The sequence below is a fragment of the Haliotis rufescens genome, unplaced genomic scaffold, assembly GCF_023055435.1.
Source record: "Haliotis rufescens isolate VD_foot unplaced genomic scaffold, xgHalRufe1.0.p SCAF_61, whole genome shotgun sequence".
Classification (NCBI taxonomy): domain Eukaryota; kingdom Metazoa; phylum Mollusca; class Gastropoda; order Lepetellida; family Haliotidae; genus Haliotis; species Haliotis rufescens.
Genome location: NW_025964346.1, coordinates 1,363,220 through 1,381,833, shown reverse-complemented (window position 1 = coordinate 1,381,833; position 18,614 = coordinate 1,363,220). Strand labels below are relative to the sequence as shown.

The 18,614-nt window shown below is 40.0% G+C and overlaps 1 protein-coding gene across 3 annotated transcripts; it reads left to right on the top strand.

The window, feature by feature from the left end:
* Nucleotides 1–4,431: 4,431 nt before the first annotated feature.
* LOC124114434 lies at nucleotides 4,432–12,418 on the top strand. 3 transcript variants are annotated; one of them, XM_046474991.2, is made up of 8 exons: nucleotides 4,432–4,950; nucleotides 6,337–6,454; nucleotides 6,835–6,851; nucleotides 7,185–7,290; nucleotides 7,866–7,934; nucleotides 8,475–8,617; nucleotides 9,715–9,862; nucleotides 10,342–12,418. In XM_046474991.2, exons 1-8 carry the CDS (start codon nucleotides 4,564–4,566, stop codon nucleotides 10,482–10,484), a joined length of 1,131 nt encoding a protein of 376 aa, XP_046330947.1. In that variant the 5' UTR covers nucleotides 4,432–4,563; the 3' UTR covers nucleotides 10,485–12,418. The 3 variants fall into 3 exon arrangements, with proteins under 3 accessions (XP_046330947.1, XP_046330949.1, XP_046330948.1); XM_046474992.2 differs by having other exon boundaries at nucleotides 4,435–4,950; nucleotides 8,475–8,605; XM_046474993.2 differs by lacking the exon at nucleotides 7,866–7,934.
* Nucleotides 12,419–18,614: the final 6,196 nt, after the last annotated feature.

The following is an 18,614-nucleotide window of genomic DNA, read 5'->3' as shown; positions in this document are numbered from 1 at the left end:
TCACTCTATCCAGGCTGATTACTGCGACACCATGAGATCACTCTATCCAGGCTGAGTACTGCAACACCATGAGATCACTCTGTCCAGGCTGAGTATTGCAACACCATGAGATCACTCTGTCGAGGCTGAGTACTGCAACACCATGAGATCACTCTATCCAGGCTGAGTACTGCGACACCATGAGATCACTCTATCCAGGCTGAGTACTGCAACACCATGAGATCACTCTGTCCAGGCTGAGTACTGCAACACCATGAGATCACTCTATCCAGGCTGAGTACTGCAACACCATGAGATCACTCTATCCAGGCTGAGTACTGCAACACCATGAGATCACTCTATCCAGGCTGAGTACTGCAACACCATGAGATCACTCTGTCCAGGCTGAGCACTGCAACACCATGAGATCACTCTATCCAGGCTGAGTACTGCAACACCATGAGATCACTCTACCCAGGCTGAGTACTGCAACACTATGAGATCCCTCTATCCAGGCTGAGTACTGCAACACCATGAGATCACTCTGTCGAGGCTGAGTACTGCAACACCATGAGATCACTCTATCCAGGCTGAGTACTGCAACACCATGAGATCACTCTGTCCAGGCTGAGTACTGCAACACCATGAGATCACTCTATCCAGGCTGAGCACTGCAACACCATGAGATCACTCTGTCCAGGCTGAGCACTGCAAAACCATGAGATCACTCTGTCCAGGCTGAGCACTGCAACACCATGAGATCACTCTGTCCAGGCTGAGCACTGCAACACCATGAGATCACTCTGTCTAGGCTGAGTATTGCAACACCATGAGATCACTCTGTCCAGGCTGAGTACTGCAACATCATGAGATCACTCTATCCAGGCTGAGTACTGCAACACCATGAGATCACTCTGTCCAGGCTGAGTACTGCAACACCATGAGATCACTCTGTCCAGGCTGAGTACTGCAACATCATGAGATCACTCTATCCAGGCTGAGTACTGCAACACCATGAGATCACTCTATCCAGGCTGAGTACTGCAACACCATGAGATCACTCTGTCCAGGCTGAGTACTGCAACACCATGAGATCACTCTGTCCAGGTTGAGTACTGCAACACCATGAGATCACTCTATCCAGGCTGAGTACTGCGACACCATGAGATCACTCTATCCAGGCTGAGTACTGCAACACCATGAGATCACTCTATCCAGGCTGATTACTGCGACACCATGAGATCACTCTATCCAGGCTGAGTACTGCAACACCATGAGATCACTCTGTCCAGGCTGAGTATTGCAACACCATGAGATCACTCTGTCGAGGCTGAGTACTGCAACACCATGAGATCACTCTATCCAGGCTGAGTACTGCGACACCATGAGATCACTCTATCCAGGCTGAGTACTGCAACACCATGAGATCACTCTGTCCAGGCTGAGTACTGCAACACCATGAGATCACTCTATCCAGGCTGAGTACTGCAACACCATGAGATCACTCTATCCAGGCTGAGTACTGCAACACCATGAGATCACTCTATCCAGGCTGAGTACTGCAACACCATGAGATCACTCTGTCCAGGCTGAGCACTGCAACACCATGAGATCACTCTATCCAGGCTGAGTACTGCAACACCATGAGATCACTCTACCCAGGCTGAGTACTGCAACACTATGAGATCCCTCTATCCAGGCTGAGTACTGCAACACCATGAGATCACTCTGTCGAGGCTGAGTACTGCAACACCATGAGATCACTCTATCCAGGCTGAGTACTGCAACACCATGAGATCACTCTGTCCAGGCTGAGTACTGCAACACCATGAGATCACTCTATCCAGGCTGAGCACTGCAACACCATGAGATCACTCTGTCCAGGCTGAGCACTGCAAAACCATGAGATCACTCTGTCCAGGCTGAGCACTGCAACACCATGAGATCACTCTGTCCAGGCTGAGCACTGCAACACCATGAGATCACTCTGTCTAGGCTGAGTATTGCAACACCATGAGATCACTCTGTCCAGGCTGAGTACTGCAACATCATGAGATCACTCTATCCAGGCTGAGTACAGCATCAGCTGGAGGATCAGAACAAATAATTCGACTACAAAATATCCTGAATAATGTTGCACGGATTATCTGCTGGTCATCTAAAGGTCATGTTAAAACATCTCGAATACCCATGAGACAGAGAATTAACGTCCAAATGCTATCCCCGACGTATCAGTGTATTGGCGGAGGAGTCCCTGTCTACGTGTGTGACCTTGTCAACGAGTATATCGCCCTGCACGTCCCGTCAGACCAAGTCCTCAATCTAAACTGTGTTCCTTTTCAAAACTTAAAACATTCGGAACTTGTACATCATACCAAGTCTCCGCCGACTTGTTGAATTTCCAGCCAATGGTTCTGAAGTCTGCTACGTCAATATTTCAGTTCAAGTGTCTCTTAAAAACCTACCTCTTCAGGTGTTGTGAGTAAACGCTGTGCACGTTGTGCTTTGGGCATACGTTATATGGAGTTCAGCGCGGTACAAGCAACCCTATTATTATTATCATTATTATTTACAGATAAAAATAAATAAATGCAACAACAAGCGTTTGGGTGGTTAGGCTCATCATCAGCTCAGGGACCTTGTCCCCTCTTAACGCAGCCAGAGAGTGAATGGGACTTCTTCTAGTCGAACCCACCAAGAACCTTGGAAAAAATGTGAAGACTCCCCAAGACTGCACTACCCAGATTGTCAGAAGGGCTGTATTCCTGCCAGCAAACCCGGGTACCATCTTGGTACTTGGGATGCAAGCGTGAAATTTCGAAAGCAAGGTCTGCATATTTGCCCTGAATCTTTTCAATCACAATAGTGTCAAAAGGGACACAAAATTCAATAAATGATTTCATTGGATTTATCAAAAACAAGATCAAGTTTGTGGCCTGGATAGATCTGGGGCTGTATACGGGCCTATTTTAAAGAATTTTATTATTATCATTTTCATTACATCTTCCCGAGACAAGGGAGTTAACTGACTATAAAAGTCCAGTTTCCACCCTTGCCAAACTAGGCTGGAATTTCAGGGCTCGATTGTAGCGCCACCAGTGGCTATAACTATGTCTCTCTTATTAACAAGTATCCACCTCTCATATCACTTGCATTTGCTTCAAACAAAATTGCGGCGCCCAGCCAAGAAGATCAATAATCAAGATATACACGGCTCTTACTTTGTGAAGTGCTTCAAATCACGTGAGCACCTTGATTAAAAACATGAAAAGATTTGGAAAATATATGACGACGTCCAGTTGACGGTACATGACTTTTGCAAATCCCGTAGTCGACCAAACTCTGTACGTTGAAATTCATGTTGTTTACGACCCGGATGTCAAGTTCGTTGAGCGATTTTGATTGGACTCTACATAGACCCGTTAGTCCAGTCAAAATATAACTCCGTAATTGCAGCTTAGTTCGGCAAGGGTGGAAACTGGACTTTATTAGTCAATTAACTCCCTTGCCTCGGGAAGATGTTTTCATTAAGCTCTCTATATATTCTGGGTCGTACCATGGATTAACCTCTGAGTCAATACCATAAGTATGGCGAAGATTAACAGATGCCCTATAGATGGTCTGAATAACATTTAGCTGGCTTGGAATCTGGGACATTGCACGGTATAGGTCGGCATGACTCCTGGGACATTGCACGGTATAGGTCGGCATGGCTCCTTGGACATTGCACGGTATAGGTCGGCATGGCTCCTGGGACATTGCACGGTATAGGTCGGCATGGCTCCTGGGACATTGCACGGTATAGGTCGGCATGGCTCCTGGGACATTGCACGGTATAGGTCGGCATGGCTCCTTGGACATTGCACGGTATAGGTCGGCATGGCTCCATAAATTTAACAAATGTGACGAATCGAACCCAGGACTTCGGCGTGACGAGCGGACACTTGAACCACTAGGCCACCACCCCGCTGTAATCGAGACAGGAAAGTATGTGCGGTTCCAGTAACTGTTTACCCACGTACATCTCCATAACCCAGAATGAGAGAGATAAAATAGGTTCGTGTTATCCGTTATATCGACACAAAAGGGGCAAGAAGATACATCGTGAGCTCAGGTATGATATTCGGAAATCCTCGATTCGACAGAACCGATTTCGAGATTAAAGATAGTAGATTGCAAATCTCTAAAATACATACGCAACAACTGTTATCCATGTGGATGACAGTAAAGGGTCTTAATTACTGTCATTAATTGATATAAAAATGTTTACTATTCATCAGAAGGTCGCGATGACCCACGATGCAAGAATGTATATATGCACCTTACATTTTCTGACATTGATGTTGTGACCTCCGATCGATTTGTCAGCTGATAGGTGTAACCCATATGGAGTTACACTTGCATGAGATTGCATTACATTAACCTCCGTGACTCCGCCCCTTTTCCATATTTGGGGGCCGACGATCCACGGAAGACGGTCGTTTCCCGGAAGGCTGTACACAGCTGTATATACAAACAAGTTGGAATATTACTGTCATACACAGCCGTTCCCGAAGCAGCGCTGGTCTCGATGTCTGATTGACAATGGGGGTTCCAGTGGGCTCAAATACTGGTGCAACTGTCAAAATGTCTCCCAGTTCTACAGAGACTTCTTCCATTAGCCGGACTGCGTCTTCTCTGACTGGGGGTGGACGTCAGCCTGTCTGTAAGTCCAGTATCGGTCAGTGTCGGTGCAGGTGTGCGCACGCCAGGTTGCAGAACTTTCTGCTACCATTGACTCTTCTTATTGCTGTTCTTGGACTTCTCGTTGCTGCACGTGCAAACTTTAGAGAGATTAACACCTGCGGCTTAAGTGCAGAGGATAAAATATTGTTACAAGAATTACAGTCATTAAAACATCTACTCAAAGTTGACCAGGAGGAGGAGGATGACTTGAGTCCACAAGAGATACTGACAAATCACTTTCAGCAGGTAGGTTATATTTCTCAAACATTTCGTAATATGTTCTGTCTGTTTATTGTCTCTGCTTATCTTGTGTTTATCAACAAAGGGGAGGCAACTCAGGCGAGTATAATGTCCCCCTGCGGTCGTATTTCCACGAATTAGTTTCACCGGGTCTTTTTGCGAGTTCAGCCGAAGCCTTACTTAAATCTTAAGTCTCGCTAAGCCAATGCACTTCCTGGTGTGATGGAGCACGCATAGAGCAGCTCTCTGGTAGCGGAGTACGGTGTCAACTGTTGATGAACATGTACACAAACTGTACACAAACTGTACGCAGACTGTACTCAAACTGTAGACACACATTACTGAGGGTTGTCATAAATATGTAGGGCTGCATGTAGCTCACGCTGGTTTGCAATGTGTGTCCAACAGTGTCTGAAACTCAGCAGAGTCACACGAGAGCCTTAAGGGCCAGCACATTTCAAAAGCTGTAGGCCCAGTGGAAAAAAATGTTGCCCCAAACATTTTAGCTGAAGCATAGTTTTGCAATATCAATTACAAAACACAACCAGTCAACCAGAAGCTTCCACTGCTATCACACCGAGTTCCGCGCGACTCGGTGGTTTTAGATGAAACCTACATTTATCAGGAAATTATCAGTTTGAAAAATATCTTTGTGACTACATGTCATACACCATTTGAAAGGTCAAATACTCAAATAATGCTAAATCAATAATTACTAAAATCTATTTCGATCACTGATGTCAAATGTGAAATACACAGGCTGTCGGTATTGGCCTATGTGTGGTATACCTCACAATGTAGCGAGCTTTACCGCTGCAGGTGACCTCACAAACAATGAGATAAGTTAGGAAAAATGTGTATTGATTCCTACCATGACTGCTCACTAATAAGTATACACACACTTCACACACATACACACACATAAACATATATACACACACGCACATACATCAGGCACACCCCCCCACATACAGGCACACATACACACACACACACACACACACACACACACACACACACACACACACACACACACACACACACACACACACACACACACACACACACACACACACACACACACACAGGCAAACACAAATGCACACATAAACATGTACACATGCACACACACACACACACGTACTCACACATAAACATACACAAGCACATTTACACACAAAGGCATACATACAAACATGCATACGCATGTATGAATGCCTGTTTGTCTGTCTGTCTGTCTGTCTTTGAGTCGTGTATTCTGTGATATACACTCTTCAGTCAGACATATTGATGTACAAAGTCCCCAGATGGTGGCTTCAAGAAAAAGTGGACAGACCACGCCTAAAGCCTTCATGCAAACTTAAACCGAAGCTATGTCTATGACCATTTCAGGTCAACGACGTGGTTGAGGCAGACGCCAATGACGTCGACGCGGGCGGCTTGCCACTACTACATCGTTTTGCACGTGCGGCAGATACTACGGCCGCTCCTCGACGCAAGTCCAGAAAACGTAAGTGTTTAATTGTCACCGAGACTATGTTTGACAGAGAGCGTCTCGCCATTTTAGCTCTGCTCACCAACACAACACATATGACATACACCCAATGTTAAATGACCGAGTCAGTCGACTGTTCAGATCAGTCCACTGTATTCAGATGTGTATTGACAGAATTGGCGCGTGACATTTTTAACGTACATATAATCTTCTGATTTATATCTATATTACGAGTATAATTTCTCATCGATGGTTTGACAACTTAAATGTTATTAAAATAATCATTATTTTAATCAAAATGTAAAAACCAATATTTGCCTTTTTGTTATATTATTTGATCAGTAATGTTTATTTTATTGATAACTGTTAATGTTTTTTTTTTCTTTTCTTGTCAGCTAAAAAGCGGGGAAAAGTGAGTCCTTCATAATTTGCTAACACCTTTCTGAGGACAAAGTAGTAGTAAAAACGATATTAATTACATCATCATTATATTATATAATATGGTACTGTTGCTACTGTACTGAAATATATGTCATCAATTATTATCAACATTTTTATTGATAATAATAACATATCCAGAGTACGCTGATAATTATGTTTTTCTTTCATTATTAAATTTGAAGCTTCTTAAATTAAAAGTTGAAGATATATTAATGTGTCGTGTTAGCAGTACTTAAGGTGTCAGGTGCTCTATCTCCATAAGTACTACAGTAAGACGTACTGGTAACTGAATGTCATTTTACAGTCCAAGTCCAAGTCCAAGTCAAGGTCAAGGTCTAAGGCGTCCATCAGAGCCGCCCACTACACGCCCAAGTTCTGGACAGACAGAAAGGAAGAGGAATTTGGAACTGGTCAGTGTGACTATATATTACCATTGTACTTTAATGTTTTTTAACGTCTTGCATCCTGGTTCATTATTCCAATTTGATAAACTCTATTGAATTTTTAAGTCTGCAATTAACACTGAGTTCTCCAATATCTGTCTGTTCTCATAAAATATAACCTCCATTCAACTTGACATTCTTTAATATTTTTATTTTTTTATTTTTTTTAAATTTTTTTTTTTTTATTCTTTAATATTCATGACATGATGTGACTTACAACAGACAGTGTTGTTGCTTCAAGTTTATTTATCACGATCAGTCTGTCCAACTTGAGTGTTACCTTTGTACAATTTACACATCATTTGTGATATTCTAGAAATGACTATCACACGAATGTAAATACTTTTTGTAGCGTCGACCGTCCTATTTCCACCCGCAAACCTCTTCTTTATAAATACATGAGTCATGAAGAACGCTGACTCGCATCGCACAACAGTGTTGAAGGATCACTTAGCGATTCATTGATTTGTGTGTTTTTAGATAAAAATTGAACAAATTAGTGAACAATAAGTCTGAAGTAGAGTCATTTCCTTTCGTTGCAGATACAATGTGCATTAATGTGGCGAAATGGGGCGGTCGGGCCTGCAGAAACCGAACTCTTGAAATGAAATGTAATTTCTTCTTAACTTCTCCATCATTTAAAAGTAAAAGTCATGTGTTCATTTAGGTTGTGTTAATGAACCCAACAATGGCCTATGCTTTTTATCGTTTTATCCTGTTCTCGACAATGCTAGCAAATATTTGTAAACATTGGAATGTCATGGTGATACGGGTTGTTATACTTATGTGGGTATACTTACAGATGTTTCTATTTGCACATTAATTTGCAGAAAAGTTGCACCGATATAACTTCCAATGTTTGACGTTTGATATATCTTTCCACTACACGAAACGAAATTTGTATATACATTGTATTTCCATGCATAAATCCCCGAAGGTTAGATGGGATGAGATGAGACTTAATGTTTACTTCGTAAACATTCATAACAATGTCACCGTGCAAGAATAAGTTTTGTTTTCCATCAATGTGTTGACTCATGTAGCTTTTTGTCTCCGAATTAAACTGGAATAATTTACGTTTTTTTCCATTTAAAAATAATTTTCATTTTCATTTCCGTTCTATTATATCATGCTTTTTTCTCCATGTTCAGCTGGGAGTATGAAGTTCTTCCATCCTGCCGACTGGGTAGAGAAGAACCGCCATATCCACATGCCCGCCACGCAGGACGAGAATGGGAAGTTCACCATCACGGAGAGCGGCCTGTACCTGTTATATAGCAGTGTGAGTGCTAGTGTGAGTGTCACGTGAGAGAGTTACAGGCGTGAGACGGAGTGTGGAGTATGGAGTGTCAGTGTGTTAAGCTAACTTCAAAATGTCCATTAACATCGTAGGTATAACATAGGCATGAATCATTTGGAAAACAACTGAACAAAACTTATAATTTGTAGATTGGGGCACGCGACTGTGTTCATACCAAGGATCAACATTCGTATTTACATTAATAAGCACCATTCAAAGCCGTTTTGTATCAAGTTATCAAGTTGAACGACATATTCTCAAATGAACACTGCGAGTTTGCTGAACGTTTTCAAACAGTGACATCTAGGTGTTGAGCGAAGATGCATGTGATATGAGTGGTAGGTTATACCTACTTCACTCGATGATGATCCCAGCCAGGTGTTGAATGATATAAAGCCGCAGTAACACCCAGTAACATAACTGACACCGTGTGACTGACTACAGTAACACCAGGCAGTTACCGCATCACTAACACTCTTGCTGTAACCACACGCACAAGTAATGAAAAACGTGGTTTTGAACTCGCGAACCGTGAAGCGAAAAGCATCTTAGATCGACGTAACAATAATATTTATTAATATATTTTGTCAGTAAATTACATACTGGCAGTATCTGGTGTTTATGGTTGCATGTGTTTGTGTCGGGTGCAACCCGTGTTGCAGGATACGCTCACAGCTTTGCCTACACTGGTGTCATCACTATTTGATAGTGATTCACAAACACATGCTCGTGATATGGTCGAAATCGTAGAAAGGACTCTGCTTTTGAAAGAGATTATGAATATGTAAAGAGAGTTGTTGCTTTTATTTATTATTGTGATCAACTACAACATACCTATTCCAAAACCTATTTTTCCTCAATGTAATATAATGTATGTCCATCTAAATTCAAACCAGCGGATCGTACTGACGGATATATGTTACTTGCCTTCTAACCCGCAGTCTCTACTTAACTTAAAGATGGCACAACCACTTAGACTAAGTGTTATACAATATTTACAGTTTTACATGTGTGTATTTGCGATGACACAATGCCGTTTATTAATCAACTTAAAAAATAAAAAGACATTAAAATATTTTGTTTGTTTCCAGATTCTGTTTTACGACAGTAAGCTGAAACAGAGTCAAGCTATTATGAAGAACAACCAGCGTCTGTTCAAGTGTATGGAGGGCGTCGACTATATCAACATGACAGCAGGGAAGACCTACAACTCCAAGTACCGGACCTGCAGCAATTCAGGTAACACCGTCAACGAGCTACAATTTGCTTTTGGGAGTTTTGAATTTTCCAGAATAATATCTATTTTCCAGAAAGTACTGGACAGTACCATTTTGCCACTGGGTTTACAAGAAATCATGTCATGTTCTGTTTGCAGAAAAGTGTATCGGCTCCCCCTTTCTTAGAAAAACAATGCTGTGTTTTAACGCAGTGTTACCGTAAATATCCTGATCAAAGTCCAAGCACAAAAAGGCCTCCCTCCACAGGATATTACACACATATCTGTACACTTATCTCACAGCATGATATCATTGAAAATGACTTGGGAAGACATTGGGATATATTTTTTGTTAGTATTCGTGTCGCTTGAGATATTAATCATGCAGAATCCATAAACTATATACGAAGATATGCAGCCATTTTGTTTATCCCGACTCTTTTACAAAACATTTCAAATAATAATTAAATAATGAACTTGATATTTTTTGTAAATATTCCAGGTGTGACATATCTGGAAAAGGGGGACAAGATATCGGTGGATCTCCTTTATGATAACACCGTCCTTGACCTCTCAGCCGACTCTACATTCTTTGGTCTGGTGCAACTACTTCCGGGGTCAAAGAAGAAGAAATCCCGATCTTAGCCAGAACCCCGCTGTGTGCATCGAACTGTAGAATCATTTGAGCGTCATCTTAATCATCATCATCATCATCATCATCATCATCAGCTGTACTGACCATGGTGTAGTGAGGTGTTCATTCCTCGTTATTTAACAAGTAACGGTTAATGGGTGACATGGACAGACTGCTACGTCCCCCCTAAGAGGATAGTCCTTCATTCCATCTGCATTGTAAATATCACAATTAAGCGATCATTCGTGTATATAGTTGTCACATTTCAGAATCTCTGTATATACATTAAACATGACTTCGTATCATTGTGTACATTCCGCTCATAGTGTTTGAGGTGTTCCTTGTTCCTCCCTCCTGACATTCAATCCCTCCACACAGTAGACGAGCAGTGGATTAACTGACACTCATTCCTGTTTCAGGCATCTATATTGCACATATACTCTAAATGATGTAATTACCTCACCCATCCCTGCAGCAACAGAGGCTGATAAGGGCTCGTGCATGTTGCATAGCAACTCATAAAACGAGTTATGCAACAGTTCTTCTCCATCATGTCGTTCTAGTTGTACCTTAAAGGAGAACATACACTTTGTGCTGTCTTCATTAAAGTCACAATGTGCACTATGTCACTCAATGTGGTACACCCGTCCCTAAGATACCCACAAGTAGAGGTAGAACGAGTGATATACCCGACATTCTCCACGTCAAGCTTCACATCCATCTTGTATGTAAAATCACATTGACATGATTTTCTAATAATTAATTAACCATGAAACGTCAACGCCAGGGATTAACCAGTACTGCTGTCGGTAAAATATATAACTAACTTCTCACTTACATAATGCATTGAACACTTACTATTCCAACGATGTTCACTGTGAACTGACTCTAAGAATTATATTGATATGCATACTTGTAGATAGTCATGCCTGACCTAATGATTATTGACGTGTCAGTATTTACATAGAACTGTCATACAGTCATTGTTAATACATAAATCAGAGTAGGTTGATATGTCATACAGTCATTGTTAATACATATATCAGAGTAGGTGGATATGTCATACAGTCATTGTTAATACCTATATCAGAGTAGGTGGATATGTCATACAGTCATTGTTAATACATATATCAGAGTAGGTGGATATGTCATACAGTCATTGTTAATACATATATCAGAGTAGGTGGATATGTCATACAGTCATTGTTAATACATATATCAGAGTAGGTGGATATATCATACAGTCATTGTTAATACATATATCAGAGTAGGTGGATATGTCATACAGTCATTGTTAATACATATATCAGAGTAGGTGGATATGTCATACAGTCATTGTTAATACATATATCAGAGTAGGTGGATATGTCATACAGTCATTGTTAATACATATATCAGAGTAGGTGGATATGTCATACAGTCATTGTTAATACATATATCAGAGTAGGTGGATATATCATACAGTCATTGTTAATACATATATCAGAGTAGGTGGATATGTCATACAGTCATTGTTAATACATATATCAGAGTAGGTGGATATGTCATACAGTCATTGTTAATACATATATCAGAGTAGGTGGATATGTCATACAGTCATTGTTAATACATATATCAGAGTAGGTGCATATATCATACTGCCTTGGGCGGGAGTTCTGAAATAGTGAATTGTGAGTCAGACTTTAAAAGGGATCGTCGTCCCGAGTTCATACAAGGCACTTGGCAACAATATACAGTTTTATGTAAATATGTAAATGAAAATACCGACTATTTCTCCTCTCAAGTATGGACAAATACAATATTGTCATGGTGTGTTGTCTCTCCCTGTTGGTATAGTGTAGTGCTGTGTGCTTGTCTGGGGAGATAGTGAAGGAAGCTGTCGGCTATACATCTCTAATGTTTTTGTTGTAAATATTGTTTATTAATAAAACCTAAGAAAAGTGTACTTCGTTTATTGTTATGTAGATGCGTGTGTGTGTGTGTGCGCGCGTGCGCGCGCGCGTGTGTGTGTGTGCGTGTGTGTACGTGTGCGTTCGTGCGTGTGCGAACGTGTGAATATATTGTGTATTTATGGAATACATATTATTTTTATCTGAATAATTACAATCAGTTTTTTTTACTGAAGGACACCTCTGAAAAACTTGATTGTTATTGTTTCAGACCTCAACCAATGAGACAAAACATTACTACTTGGCCTGACTTGATAAGTAGCATTTATCTTATCTCGACACAGATGAATCAAGGTTTCCAGGTCAATCGATGTGATGACTGACACAACAAGCTGCGCGACATATCTTCTATACACCGAAATATTACACTGATAGCACTATTTAATTATCTTCTTGTATATCAAGAAGACACCAATGTTGGTGTATTAATGTTCAACATAGTATATAAAACGTCAACTACAGAGAATTATCAGTCTCTTTTATCCAGTGGGCAAGGTAATGTAGTGGTGAACATTATGTGAATAGATCTCATACAACGCCAGAGAATTACCAGTCTCTATCATCCATTGGGCAAGGTAATGTAGTGGTGAACATTATTTGAATACATGTCATACAATGCCAGGGAATTATCAGTCTCTATTATCCAATTGGCAAGGTAATGTAGTGGTGAACATTATTTGAATACATGTCATAGAACGCCAGAGAATTATCAGTCTCTATTATCCAATTGGCAAGGTAATGTAGTGGTGAACATTATTTGAATACATGTCATACAATGCCAGGGAATTATCAGTCTCTATTATCCATTGAGCAAGGTAATGTAGTGGTGAACATTATGTGAATACATGTCATACAACGCAGAGATTTTCAAGTCTCTATTATCCATTGAGCAAGGTAATATAGTAGTGAACATTTTGTGAATACATGTCATACAACAGGCGAGAATTATCAGTCTCCATTATCCATTGAGCAAGGTACATACAGCAGTATGAAGGTATAAACTGTTACTTTAGTTGTGTACAGTACATAAAGCAGTATGAAGGTATGAACTTTTACATTAGTTGTGTACAATACATACAGCAGTATGAAGGTATGAACTGTTACTTTTGTTGTGTACAATACATACAGCAGTATGAAGGTATAAACTGTTACTTTAGTTGTGTACAGGACATACAGCAGTATGAAGGTATGAACTGTTACTTTAGTTGTGTACAGTACATACAGCAGTATGAAGGTATGAACTGGTACTTTAGTTGTGTACACTACTTACAGCAGTATGAAGGTATGAACTGTTACTTTAGTTGTGTACAGTACATACAGCAGTATGAAGGTATGAACTGTTACTTTAGTTGTGTACAGTACATACAGCAGTATGAAGGTATGAAATGTTAGTTTAGTTGTGTACAATACATACAGCAGTATGAAGGTATAAACTGTTACTTTAGTTGTGTACAGGACATACAGCAGTATGAAGGTATGAACTGTTACTTTAGTTGTGTACAGTACATACAGCAGTATGAAGGTATGAAATGTTACTTTAGTTGTGTACAATACATACAGCAGTATGAAGGTATGAACTTTTACTTTAGTTGTGTACAGTACATACAGCAGTATGAAGGTATGAACTGGTACTTTAGTTGCGTACAGTACATACAGCAGTATGAAGGTATGAACTGTTACTTTAGTTGTGTACAGGACATACAGCAGTATGAAGGTATGAACTGGTACTTTAGTTGTGTACAGTACATACAGCAGTATGAAGGTATGAACTGGTACTTTAGTTGTGTACAGTACATACAGCAGTATGAAGGTATGAACTGTTACTTTAGTTGTGTACAATACATACAGCAGTATGAAGGTATGAACTGTTACTTTAGTTGTGTACAGGACATACAGCAGTATGAAGGTATGAAATGTTAGTTTAGTTGTGTACAGTACATACAGCAGTATGAAGGTATGAACTGTTACTTTAGTTGTGTACAGGACATACAGCAGTATGAAGGTATGAACTGTTACTTTAGTTGTGTACAGTACATACATCAGTATGAAGGTATAAACTGTTACTTTAGTTGTGTACAGTACATACAGCAGTATGAAGGTATGAACTGTTACTTTAGTTGCGTACAGTACATACAGCAGTATGAAGGTATAAACTGTTACTTTAGTTGTGTACAGTACATACATCAGTATGAAGGTATAAACTGTTACTTTAGTTGTGTACAGTACATACGGCAGTATGAAGGTATGAACTGGTACTTTAGTTGTGTACAATACATACAGCAGTATGAAGGTATAAACTGTTACTTTAGTTGTGTACAGTACATACAGCAGTATGAAGGTATGAACTGTTACTTTAGTTGCGTACAGTACATACAGCAGTATGAAGGTATGAACTGTTACTTTAGTTGCGTACAGTACATACAGCAGTATGGAGGTATAAACTGTTACTTTAGTTGCGTACAGTACATACAGCAGTATGAAGGTATAAACTGTTACTTTAGTTGTGTACAGTACATACATCAGTATGAAGGTATAAACTGTTACTTTAGTTGTGTACAGTACATACAGCAGGATGAAGGTATGAAATGTTAGTTTAGTTGTGTACAGTACATACAGCAGTATGAAGGAATGAACTGTTACTTTAGTTGTGTACACTACATACAGCAGTATGAAGGTATGAACTGTTACTTTAGTTGTGCACAGTACATACAGCAGTATGAAGGTATGAACTGTTACTTTAGTTGTGCACAGTACATACAGCAGTATGAAGGTATGAACTGTTCCTTTAGTTGTGTACAATACATACAGCAGGATGAAGGTATGAACTGTTACTTTAGTTGTGTACAGGACATACAGCAGTATGAAGGTATAAACTGTTACTTTAGTTGTGTACAGTACATACAGCAATATGAAGGTATAAACTGTTACTTTAGTTGTGTACACTACATACAGCAGTATGAAGGTATGAACTGTTACTTTAGTTGTGCACAGTACATACAGCAGTATGAAGGTATGAACTGTTCCTTTAGTTGTGTACACTACATACAGCAGTATGAAGGTATGAACTGTTACTTTAGTTGTGCACAGTACATACAGCAGTATGAAGGTATGAACTGTTACTTTAGTTGTGTACAGTACATACAGCAGTATGAAGGTATGAAATGTTAGTTTAGTTGTGTACAGTACATACAGCAGTATGAAGGTATGAACTGGTACTTTAGTTGCGTACAGTACATACAGCAGTATGAAGGTATGAACTGGTACTTTAGTTGTGTACAGTACATACGGCAGTATGAAGGTATAAACTGTTACTTTAGTTGTGTACAGTACATACGGCAGTATGAAGGTATAAACTGTTATTTAGTTGTGTAAAGTATATACAGCAGTATGAAGGTATAAACTGTTATTTAGTTGTGTAAAGTATATACAGCAGTATGAAGGTATAAAATGTTACTTTAGTTGTGTACAGTACATACATCAGTATGAAGGTATAAACTGTTACTTTAGTTGTGTACAGTATATACAACAGTATGAAGGTATGAAATGTTACTTTAGTTGTGTACAGCACATAAAGGTTGTTGCGTTAAGTGTTTCCTCAACACGAGGTGTCGTGCACATGCGGCTGTGTGAGGGAGAGGAGAAAGTACAAGTCGACACACCACGATTTTATGCAGGAAATTTCCTAACCTTGTAAAAATACCCAGGGAGAAAACACTTTCATTAATTTTCTCGGAACTCTATTGTGAAGTCAATTCTCACAGTTAGTAACACTGCAACCATTGAAAAGCACACACCGTGAGCTGGCGTCATGACGACGACCTTCAATCGTAAACAGACAGGAGGGTCATGAGTAGAGCACCAGACCTCGTGACCCAGCTGACGGGTGGTGATGACGTCACATGACCCAGGTGACATTGAGGGGTGTTCAGATAGCGACGGCCCCAGCCTAGGATGACTAGACGATCTGGCAGATGTATCCCAGCACAGCTTGGAGACCTGAGCTAAACATTGACTGTGTGACAACACAAAGAGCAGGGCCATGTATACACAAGTACAGAAGAGGGTGGACGTACAATGGAACCAATAGCTGATACAAATTGTCAGATAAGATGAACTATGCCCCTGTATTATTGCCAGCTCTATATATAGCAGGCATAGACCTCGTCGCGCACCGGGTGGCGACACTACAGTTGATATACAGTCTGTAGACAGGCGTGGCTCGTGTGGTGGCTGGTCTCTATATGTAGAGTGACTGAGCTTCAGAAGAATCAGACCCTCTATACGGTTGTGCTACATCTGGGGTTTGGGTTGGGATGAAGGTAATTGAAGTTGTTCAAGAAATACGGTTACTGCTGAGATTTTACAAACACAACCCCTGCAGCGAGTGACCCTGTGTCTTGAACCACTTTAACCCCATATACAGATTTACAAGAAGGTTACAAGAAGTCAAAATGGGATGGCAAAAAATCCCCTAGATATTTCAATCCGTATATAATCTTATACGTCATACGTGTTACACAGAGTTATGCATCGACACCTGAACGTATATCTTACGATCTGGTATGTGCAGGTATCGTCGTTATAACATTTATCACACAGGAGATTGAAGTCAAAACTAATTACTCATCATTCCTTGTTCACAAACTCCATTGTTTGATGTGGGCGTTTCTTGATCAGGAATACATACCAACTACACATAAAACTATTTCAATAACTTTCAGCCTCATATAAAATGTAATGCCACATCTAACAAGTCATAATACACACATCAATAAAGTTGTATGCATATTGTACACGAAAAACTGAAAAAATAGTAGACACACTATATTCACAATATTTAAGATATTTTACAAATATTTTTTAAATGTTTTAAAATTGAGGTAAAACGATAGCCACAGTGTACATAGCGAGTTTACTGTTTCCCTGAATCAGCACTTTTGATAACATTGAAATACATGTATCGAACCGCTAGAAATAATATTTTCAGAGACAAACTTGTCCTACCTTCACCGCTCCTCCTGCGTCTCAGGAATGATTAAATCTTCCGGGAAAAGTATTTCCGATGCTACGTCAGGCAATTTTATAGGTATCTGGTAATCCCGATCTATTCATAGCTCTGGGGAAAAGCCAGGCACATGTTATTTCCACCTTGACAAGGAACAGTGACGTTGCCAGCCAATCAGAACAGTTCTGGACTTTCCTAACGATATTATAAAGTTCCGCATATATCGAAATATTTAGAGCATGTTATGTCTGTTCGAAACTGAGAGCTCAAAAGGTAGGTTCTTGGATTTTTCTGTCTTCGCAAAACTAAAACTATTGATATATTTGTCCTCAGAAGCAAAGTTCATCATTTTCATCATCTTTATTTATGTATGTTTGTCATGAATATCTGTGTGGCTCTTGTCTGGGATTTTCCAACTGTGATCCAGTTTCGGAACCTTGGTTTCGCGTCCACCTTTTAAATATACCAATGCTCATAATTAATATCACCCCTATACTGAGACGCATATACCTCGGGGCGACAATACTTAGGAGCATTGGCATATAAATGACCCTTTCGTTCCGATGTCGTACTTTGAAACCACCCCTCCGTCAACGGCTGTTCTGCTTTATAAAACTATTTAAGAACAAATAACGTGAAATCTATTTTTCCAGTCAATGTTTTAAGTTTTATTTTATATAAGTTTTTAATTGTCAGTGGAGGTTTGAAATGTTTGCTTCAAATATTTATTTTGATTGCGCCAAGTTAATTTGTATGAAATTCGAATTTAAGTAGGGTATTGTTTGCGAGATTATTGTGCGCATCTCACATTGGTGACAATGAAGCTGATTTTAATGCCAAATTCCAGTGTAATGAAATCATCTTATTCCAAACTCGTTTATTTGATTTATAAACGTGACCGGGCCTGTTGGCGTGTCCCGCCCACCTTGTTATACTAGGGGCTGGGTGACCGAGATAGTCACAGTCCTATTGGCCTACTGACAAATGCTTTAATTGATGGATGGTGATATATATTGACGTTGCTTATCAGAACATTTTAATATTTGCTGATTATGCGTTTTTGATGGCTTGGGTATCATCATGTGTGGTTAAGTAGTTAGTGTATGAAAATCTATTTATCCAGCTCTGTGAAACCCAACTTTACATGGACTACATGGGGATTATACTGTGTACAGTGTGGCACATTT